The sequence below is a fragment of the Equus asinus genome, chromosome 2, assembly GCF_041296235.1.
Source record: "Equus asinus isolate D_3611 breed Donkey chromosome 2, EquAss-T2T_v2, whole genome shotgun sequence".
NCBI classification, from domain to species: Eukaryota; Metazoa; Chordata; class Mammalia; order Perissodactyla; family Equidae; genus Equus; species Equus asinus.
This window is the reverse complement of record NC_091791.1, coordinates 7,518,018-7,528,325: the sequence shown is the minus strand read 5'-3', so window position 1 is coordinate 7,528,325 and position 10,308 is coordinate 7,518,018. Positions and strand designations below refer to the sequence as shown.

At 42.6% G+C, this 10,308-nt stretch overlaps 1 protein-coding gene across 3 annotated transcripts in view; it reads left to right on the top strand.

The window, feature by feature from the left end:
* The first annotated feature begins 5,651 nt into the window (after positions 1-5,651).
* The window catches only part of EDRF1 (erythroid differentiation regulatory factor 1), a 48,980-nt gene continuing 44,323 nt past the window's right edge, over positions 5,652-10,308 (top strand). For 2 of the 3 annotated variants that reach the window (XM_070481077.1, XM_014832088.3), the window contains exons 1-4: positions 5,676-5,914; positions 6,911-7,119; positions 8,754-8,820; positions 9,486-9,611. In XM_070481077.1, the coding sequence (XP_070337178.1) occupies positions 5,807-5,914; positions 6,911-7,119; positions 8,754-8,820; positions 9,486-9,611 (510 nt within the window). In that variant the 5' untranslated portion in view covers positions 5,676-5,806. Of the gene's footprint in view, positions 5,915-6,910; positions 7,120-8,753; positions 8,821-9,485; positions 9,612-10,308 lie in introns of all 3 variants that reach the window. The other variant, XM_014832086.3, reaches the window with a different exon arrangement.

Sequence of the window (10,308 nt, the reverse complement as noted above, 5' to 3'; positions counted from 1 at the left end):
AGAGCTTCCCAAGTCAAACTGCTCACTTCAATTGTATCTACAAATTATGCAAAGCTTTTAACTGAAATTTGGCTAAATTTCTGTCTTCTATGAAGTCCATCAGTCTTTCTTATGTACCAATTAAACAGCGTCAAGGAATAATCCAGAGATACTCAGCTTGTTGTTGTACACGCAATTTATTTACTCAGACAAAGGTCAATGGACTGTTGTCATGAAACAAAATTACAAACAGGAGGCATGAGAGGGAAGAGAGGAGAACCCAGCTGGCAGCCTGGGACCAGTGAATCCTGCAGGCACATTCTTGGGGTAAACAAATCAGTTGGCAGCTGACAAAGAGATCAGTCTGGGCATCCTGAGAAGGCCAACTCGTGGTATCAGGGAAAACAATGAAGATGTGGATGGATTCTTCCCGGGCCCCGAAAGCGTGGCCGAGGAGCACAGGCTTGCCGTCTCCACACCGTGCCTGCTCTCTCCCTTGCGTCAGCTCGCCTGCCTTAGATGAGCCGGGTCTGCACCACCGTCCTCCCTAGAATTCCTCAATACATTGCAAACGCAAACTGTCCATTTGGAAGATTGCTGAAGGGAGTTGGAAATTTCAGTTTCAAAGTTAAGTGTGCAGATATGAGGTTTTTATAACTGATACACGTCATTTTTAGCAACAAAATCACGTAACGTTGGACAGATTTCTGACCATCTATTTTCAAAAATGCTCTCGCCATCAGACAAGACTCTTTTGAAAACCAATGACTTTCTCATGCATTGTTAAAACATCACCTTTATCTTGAAGGAACAGATTGTCTGTTTATTTTTGTGAAATTCTCTCCTAAACCATCCTGAAGACAGCTTCTAGTCATCAAAGAAGAGATGAGGAAATGTGGAGCACTTTCTGTAAAAGAAAATACAGTAACTCATTTTTTAAGCTTGACAATTCTTTTAAGTGCTTTGTCACAAGATGATCTGTGATCTCTGAGATTTTCAAAGTCACCCCTCTTATAAAACTCTGAAAAGATTCTCCTAAAGGCCTTGTTTTGTCACCAAATGTGGATGCCATCCGATAGCCCAACCAAACCATCATATGCTGTGGTCACTGCATAACGGTCCACAGATCTGCAATGCCCCTCGGATGGGAGGAGCATTAGTCTTCCCTGTCACACTGAGGATAAGCTTGGCCTTGTGTCTCATTTGGGCCAAAAAAAAGTGAGCAGCAGTTATGTTTGTCACTTCTGACCAGAAGTTTCAGGAGCTAGTTTATGGTTCACCAATCTTTTGTCGCTCTACTCCCACTGGCAATTCTCCAGATCAAGGTTGCTCCATCAGCCTGGGCCCTGGAGTAAAGATTACAGGGACTAGTGAAAGTATGTCCCAAATGTTGCACGAAACACATTTCTGCTAAATATTTGGAACATGCTTACCCTAAAAATTTTTTCACTGTTTATCTGAAATTCAAATTTACACGAGCATCCTGTCTTTTACCTAGCAACCTGGCTGGAAGTCATGGACATTTGGGGATCATTTGTTTTGACTTCATAACCCAATCTTACTCAACTGATACACCAGCTGACCATGGCCCAAGGAAGGGCACTTGTGTCAATCTGTACATTAAGTATTAGTAAGGCTTAATTTGCCCTTACTTTTCACATTAAAAAAAAAGGGTGGGGGGGAGCCTGTCCCATGGCCGAGTGGTTAAGTTCATGTGCTCCGATTCAACAGCCTGGGGTTCACCAGTTGGGATCCTGGGCACAGAACTATGCATATGGCTCATCAAGCCATGCTGTGGCAGCATCCCACATAGAAAACTAGAATGACCTACAACTAGGATACAACTATGTAATGGGTGGGACTTTGGGGGGAGTGGGGAAGAGGAAGATTGGCAACAGATGTTAGCTCAGGGCCAATCTTCCTCACACACAAAAAAAGGAAGTTACAGTTCTTCCTGAACCACAGGGGATTGTCTTTAGAGATCATCATTCTAAGACATGGTCTACATGCCAGTGTGGTCAGATATTAATAATCTCACTAAAAATGAGATTCCTTGGCACTACCTAGAAATATTGATTTAGAACCTGGAGGTGGCTACAGGATCTGCTAGCTTAATAAAGTTCCTCAGGTGACTCTGAAGCAAATTAAAGTTCCACTGGCCTGTGTCCGCAACCCAACTTTTTAGAAGGCTACCAAGGAGTCAGAGACCTGAACTAGTCCTGCCTTTCCTATTAAACTAACCTTGTACGATGTTCAACAAGTCAATTCTATTCTCCTCTTTGACTGCATTGCTCTCACCTAAAGAGGGACAGGATTGGCTCAGTCATCTCAAATCTCTCTTCCAGCTCTAAAAGTCCAGGATCAGCAGTCAGAGACTCAGGGCTTTTCAAGGTGCAGCAGGCAAAGTCAACAAGCGAGGCTGGGTAGGTGTAAGACACCAGGTTGTGGGGTGGGACTGTGGCACACTGAAGGGCATAAGCCACAATCGAAGCATTCCTGAACGTCCCTCTCTTCGCACGTGGGGCTCTTTAGGAACTCCAAAGCCCCTAGGCACATCTGCCTTACATATAACTGTAAACATTTCTGAAAAGACTTCTAATTTTGCTTTGGAAAATACTGTGTGCTGCGCGTAGCTAAATGAATTGACAACTGACTGGCATTTCTCTGAAATCATCACACACGCTGGGAGGATTTTTGTAAGCAGAGAAAGTCTAACCTACAAATTGTTTTAGAGTGGAACAAACTGCATGTGAAGACTAACTTTAATAATTAATGATATTGACACTATAATATTTTGGAGATACTTCATTAAACATTTTTAGCTTTGATTTTGCAGATTAAAAAAATACTTTCGAGCCAACAACATTGCTTTTGTGTCTCAAACATTCTGATAAGCATTTTAAAAGCCTGTTGGCACTAGTCATTTTACCCACATCGCCTAAGGGCTAAAACAGTTCTGCTGGCTGGTGCGGGTGAAAGAGAGATGATCAGACAGGGCACTAGCCCTGGGGGGGCTCACAGTCGGCAAGGCAGGCAGATCCAGACAGGCAATTTTTCTACAAGGCGACAAGCGCAGGATAAAGCTACATACAAGCTTTGGGGACAAAGAAAGGGACCCTAAGGGATAACGAGGGGAGGCATCAGGAGAGACTTATTAGGAACGATACTTGAGATGAGTCCTGAGGAACAAGCCAGGCGAGCAAGGGAAAGGCATGCTAGGCAGAGGAAAAGCACCCGCAAACATAGACTTATGCAACAGCCGGTTGAAGCAGACAACTACAAAGCAGTTCATTCACTCAGCAAACATTTCTGAAGTGGCGAGAGCATCAGGCCCTGGGGAGGCAGAGCATCAGGCCCTGGGGAGGCAGGTAAACACGTGAGAGCGCTGAGCCAGGATACCTGCATCTACAGGCAGAGCAGGCCGTGGAGGATGGAGTACATGCTCAGCGGGCTGGGAAGAGGAAGGCAGACACTGGTGCAATATGAAAATGAGCAGAAATAAGCGTCTTAAAATGTGAACTACAGCAAGTTATGATCGATGCTTTCCCACATTATATTTCAATCACTTACATTAGAAACAATGATAATCACTTAAAAAAAAAAACAGCACGTAGAAGTTTTTGAATAGGGAAAAAATTAATAAGCACTTAGCTCTAGAAGAATGTATAACATTTACGTAACTCAGATGCGCCCAGTTTCTTCTGCCCCAAGGGATCGCCCTCCCTTACTGCCTAAATCTCTCTCGTCCTCGCCCTGTTAGTGGCCCAGGAAACCCAGTCCCTCCTCAGGCTTCCCTCCACGAGTAGTGCCCGTCCCCGAGACCGAGGACCCTCCACTCCCATGATTCTCTCTGCTGCTGACTTTTTCCTGTGCTGAGTTCCTGGCTCTCTCTGTTTCATTCTTTGCCTTTTCACAGGTTGTTTCCAGCACATTTTCCCACTAAGCATTATCATTATGGTTCAGGCACTTCTCGAGGGGCCGGCCATATATTTGAGTCTGGAACAAAGAATTACTGCTACCTCAGGAAACCTCTTTTTACAAAGATAGAATTATACAATAAAACAACAGACTTTAAAGATTATTAGAAGCGAAATTATATATATGTTCAAAAACAGTAAAAATTACACTTTACTATAAAACAATGCATAATCAGAAAGAAAAAATAGCAAAATAAAGAAAACTGTAAAGAATAAATGTTGAAACACTTCATCTTACCACTCAGAGACATGTTTTTGTGGACATAGACACAGAAATAGACATGTTTTCAAAAATACAATGATATTGCATATTTTCTTTTTAAAATTTTATCATTTAACATCACATCATATACAATTGAAATGTTCTTGAATATTCGTGAAAAACGAGTTAGTTGTCTAAGTTAGTGGTACTAGATGGCAAAAATAGACTGAACCATCCCTCTAATATTAGATATTCAAGTTGTTTGACTTTTTACTATAATAACAATGTATTACTTGCAAAAAACAAAAATTGCAAAACAGAAACAGAAAATGATAAACAACACATGTTGAAATGTCTACACAATGTACTATTACATCAAATTCATTGTTAAATATTCATAAAAATGTTTTGTTACATTTGAAAACAATAAGTTGAGCGTGCTCAGTCACAAGGATTTCTGAATACACAGAGCCTAAGGTAAATTACAAATTGAGATGGCCAAGTAACTGCAAAGAAAAATTAATTTCTCAAAAGCTTCTAATATTTTACCGCAAAACTAAGCAAACTTTGATGAAGGCTATGGCTGCACTTAACTATGCTTAATATGATAGTATGTGCGGAGTCCGAGGATAAGGGAGCCTAGCCCCTTCAAAGCGCTAAACGGACCCTGGGTATTTCTCAAGCTCTTTGCTACTCAGAGCACCAGCAGCATCTCCTGGGAGTCTGTAAGAAATGCAGAACCTCAGGCCCAGCCCAGACCCACTGAATCAGAATCTGCACGCCAACTAGATCCCCAGGTGTTTCCCATGCATATTAACGCTTGAGAAGCCGCTGGACCACCTAGAATGCCCTTTGCCAGTTCCCTAGAGGCCGACAAACAGAGGGCTCTCTGCAGATGCTCCACGAGTCACTAAGCAGCAAACGTGCATCTTGCAAAACCCTGGTGAGATGCCACGGCCTATGAAATTCATCCTTCGATAAAGGCAGAGGGCCTCCTCTACGCATCTCGGCGCCGCTCTTACACTGGGGACCGCAGGGCCACAAAAGCATTGTGACGCGGGGACAGCACGCCGAGTCCGGGCGGCCTTGAGTCTGAACTGCTCCTCACCTGGGCGCGCCTTTCCCTTCCAGAGCCTGAGCCCGTCATAAACAGAGGGGGACTGAAGGCTGGGAAGAGCGCTAACATTCCCTACTTTATACAAGCGGAGCCGCTGGTTACACCGATAGCAGCATCTCCCTGCCCGCGAAGCGAGTCTACGAGTGGAACCACTCTCGCCCCCCCCGGGCCCAGGTCCCGAGAGCTGTTTGCCAACAAAGACTAGCGGCGTGCGAGGGGTGGAGCCTGCGAGTCAGATACCGCGAGAAGTGCTCCCCCGAAAAGGCTCTGACAGACGCAGGCGCACTACAGTCCCCGCCCCCGCCGCGAAGGTGGCTCCCACCGCGGGAGGTGGGGCTGGGCCTCTGGCACAAAGCTCGCGAGATTTGAACACGTCACTGCAACTCCTTCCTGTCTTCCTGAGACCGGAAGCGCAGTGCGCGGGGCGTCTTTGGCGCTTGCTCTACTGTGCTGCTTCGCTGCTGGGCCCGCTTCTGGTCGCGGCTCGTTGGGTCCCGCCTCGCCTCGCTTCGCCTCTTCTGGACCTGGGTGATGGGGGACTCCAAGGAGGCCGGGGCCGAGGCTCCGCCAGCCGGAGCCGCTGCTCGCGGAGGGCTCAGCCTCCTGACTCAAGGAGAGTCCGAGGAACCTGCAGCACAGGTGAGTCCGCCGCGGGGCGGGACCTGCGGGGCCCCGGGGGAGCTGTCGACCCGCTCCACCGGGGAGGGATGTCACGGTTCCCGGCGGCTTCTGGCCCCTTCTCCACGCCTCCCCGACAGCCCTCGAACGGAGTGGACGCCCGTGTGCCTGTCGTCAGGTGTTCAGGTATTTACCTCCAAGTCACCCGTATCAAAAGCCGTCCTGGCTTCCCACTCGTGGAACCGACAGGTGAGTTAGATGCGATCTCTGCTCTCAGGGAGGGTGCCTGTCAATATGTGGTTCCAGAACGTGGCACAGTTGTGCAGAGCTGGAGAGAAAGGAGAGGGTGTCAGGGAGGAGCTCCCCGGGATGGGACTGAGCTGATACTTGCAGGGTGCAAAGTGACTGCCAGGCCGAGAAGGGACTGCGTGAAAGGAGGTTAGGATAGCGCACTCAGACACTGAGCATGCTTGGGGGTGTGCGGGGGAGGGCTGGGAGGAACCCCCAGAGTCTTGTATGAAGTGAGAGGTTCAGGGTATTTATGTAATGAACCGATGAGTTACTAAACGTTTGCTTAAAAACAAAAAAGGCCCCAGATATCTTACCACAAACGACTTTCTAAATGATATTTGTTACTGAAATTAAAATGCATCTTTAATATGGAACAGAGATTTTTATCAGATTTTGCGTGTAGTTAGTGTGACACTGTTGACTCTCCGTTTCTGCTTTTCCACTTTCTGTGAATAAAATTTAAAAGGTGGATTGGTTGGCTTGTTTCCTAGCTGATAACCATAGCCATCATACTCCCTGACCCATGTCTTTTTCTTTAAATTATGTGAAAAAGAGCCGAGTAAATGTGACAGCTTATGTTCGCATTTATTAAGTGCTGTTAGTAACATGTTGCATATGCTCTTATGAAACCTGATGTGGTGGGGTTTTTTTTTCTTTTTATAAAGGTGGGATTTTTCATCCCTAGGAGATTCCTTCCATTAAAGTTTCATTCACTCTGTTCATTAGGGGTCAGCTTTATTTCTGGGAGGCAATGAGGTGAAGAGCCGGGCTGTGGTGAAATACTCATCTGCCCCTCCGCGAACAGCGTTTGCGCGCCTTGAGGAGAAAACAGACTTGAAACTCCCACCTGCCAACTGGTTACGAGAGAGTGCCAAACTAGGGCCAGCAGGAACTACCATACTTGGCAATAGTAAGAAAAGCAAGCCATTTTCAAGGTAAATATCAATCAATGGCGTTTTTACTTGTCCCACAACCCCCCCCAGCCCTGCCCCCAAACTCTAATACTTGCTTTTCAGTTTAATTTGTAATGCTCGTCAACTTGGCAAGATTTCTCTTTACAAAAAGATCATATTTGACTTTGAGTCCTTTTTTTCCCCCTGCTAATATGATTATATTATAATATGAAGATATCAATTGCATATGCATTTTTCAAGTCTTCATCATGTTATCAACAAAGCTGAATTTTAACCACTAAAATTCAGTCAGCTGTTTTATTTTTAGCCAATTTATATATCTTTTGAATTTGTGAATACAAAGAATCAGGCGGCACAGGAGGAGGAAAACCCTTAACACTGCCTGATCTGTCCTGTGGAGTTTTTTGTTAAATGGTGGTGGATTGTCTGGTCTGAAAAAGCCTGATGTAGACACCCAGATTGTTGGGTGACCTACACCCTTGACTTTGATGCTTGCTGGAAGTTCTGCTGGTGGCATTTAAAGTTGAGAGAGTGGCCTGGGGTCTTATAGAGAACAATGTACTAATGTCCATGTTCTTGTAGACCGTTTAATATGTTCTCTTTTTTTCCTCTCTGATTGAACCTAAAATATTTCCACATAACGTAGCAAGAGCCATAAATACATTAATAGCTTATGAGCCAGTAGTCTAGAAATTATCCTAATGCCTCAGAAGGTAAAAGTTATATTTGCAAAATATTTGTTTGTAGCATTATTTATACTAGCAAAACGTTGGAAATAGTCCAAATCTCTTCTTTTAGGAGAATGGCTTAATAAATTATGATATGTCAACATGATTAAATGCTGAGGTGATTTAAATAAGTATGTTGATTGTGTGCAAACACTGTGCTAAGTTCTTTGTATGTTTATCTCATTTAATTCTCATGACGCCCCTTTGAGTTAGGTGCTGTTAACTAATTTTCACAGGGAAAAATTGAAGCTTAGAAAGGTTAAGTAGCTTGCCTAGACCACATGGTAAACCATCAGAGCATGCTTTGAAGTGAGGCAGTCGTAGGTAAGTATCCTGACTCTGCCACTCACTAACCGAAAAATGGTGACCTCGGCTGCTTTTCAGCCTTGTAGGTTAGAGGTGTGCCTCACATGGTCCCTGGCACAACTTTCTTTTTCTTTTCTGCTTCTGGCTGAATTGATGTCAGGTGTGTTTTTTAATATTTATTTTTGAAAAGAGTAGTAGTATATATCGCTAGGAACACAATTCTGGATACTAAAATCCTGATAAAGTTTCTGTTTTTCTTATCTCCCCACCTAAGAAGAATAATATCTTGAACTAACTGTTTTCTCTTGGAGATTTTTTCAGTTTTGTTAATTCAAAAATTAAAATAATTGTTTTTATTCTAGATGTTTCCTATTAATTGCTTCTAATGATTATTACTATATTTTATCAAATCTAAGATACCATTGGTTTTAAGTTGCACTGTTATTTTATGTACCACTAAGAAGGGAAAACTAGCCAACTATCATGGTGATAGGCATACTGATTTCAGAGCTGTTAGAATGTGGAAAATGTATCCTAGAAGCGATAAAACACAGTATTCTATTATAAACTCTCCCTGCATTATTGTGAGCATGACCTTTGTGGCCTTTGTTCCCTCCTTAGCTTTGGTATGGCATACGACTTTATTGATTCTGTAGGAAACGATGTGGATGTGGTCTCTGACTCTGAAGTAAGTGTCCTTACTGTGGAATGTAATTGGGGTGTTTGTGCTGGGGGTTTATAGCATGCTCTGGTCTGTAGTCTTGAAAAATTACTGATGAAATAAGATACAACTATCTGATTATCGAATACCTTTTTTGTTATTAAAGTAATTGTGTTTACCATATCTCCTTTCTCTAAAGAGGAAGTAGCAACTCCCGAAACAATGGCGGTGGTAATGATATTGATGGTTGTATTTTAATAATGGCAATTACAAGTGATTATAATGTTTGGGATGATTTTGTATAATATGACCAGTTGAGAATTAGAGTGACACTTTTAGCAAAATGTATTGCTCCTTGGTTGGTCAGTTTTATCTCATATGCTAAAAGCCTAGGTCAGTGCAACAGTGTGACCTATACACACTTAACCTTAGGAAATTTTATCATGTAAAAATAAATCTTTGACCATCACTTACATTAACACAGTATGACTGGTAAAGTGTAGGTGATTCTGGTTTTAAAGCTCTGTCTTCCATGGGTTTGTATTTAGCTCTTTGTGTAAAATACAGTGTGTAAAACCTTAGGGAAAACAGGTTTACTATGCTTTAAAACTGAATGAAGTTAAAATTTGAAAGGTTCCAAATCACAGTAAAAGAAATCTTTCTAAACTATTTTTCCTCTTAATTTTTTTAAGAACATAAAAAAGCTCCTGAAGATTCCGTACAGCAAGTCCCACGTGAGCATGGCCGTGCACCGTGTCGGAAGGACTCTCTTGTTAGACGAGTTAGATATTCAAGAACTCTTTATGAGATCCTCTCAGGTAATACTTGTTGTGAAAAACAACCAAAAAAACATTATTTTAACAACTTAAGGGCACTGGAAATATGATTTTGTTTCAAAGAAAGGCCGGAGTGGAAGTGCAGTTGAGTACTTCAACAATCAAGAAACGAGAAGCTTTGCTGAAGATAAGAAAGCTTTAATAAAGCAAAAATAGGAAAGAGAGAGAACAGGGAAGAAACTTATTTTATTGATACCAACAGCCAGGATTCTTGCAAGGGACAGGATGAAACTAGTGAGGAAAGTTGTGAAAAATCTGAAATTTAAAGACCTAGTTTAAATTTTTGAAAAATCCTTTGGTGTTTCCACTAAAGAGATTCTCCTGAAACATGGCTGCCAGGAAATGTGAAAAATGTTAAAAGTTATTCCTATGAATACATAGTTATTAGAATTAATTGGTTCTCTTCAACCAGAATTTCTCAAACTATATGTTGCTAAATGACTGTTTTTCCCCCAATGTGTTGATGATGGATACTTTTGTCAAGTATAATAATATTGCAGTTTGTCAAGTCTTACTCACCATTTCTGTGTACTTACATTGTCATGGACTATTTGAAAATAGTACGTGGTCCTACCTGTTCAATAGACTACTCTTTAAAGAATATTCCTGCAATGCTTTATAAAGGAAAATAAGTTACAGTGATTTAAATTGACATTTATAAATGTTTTTCCCTTTGGAA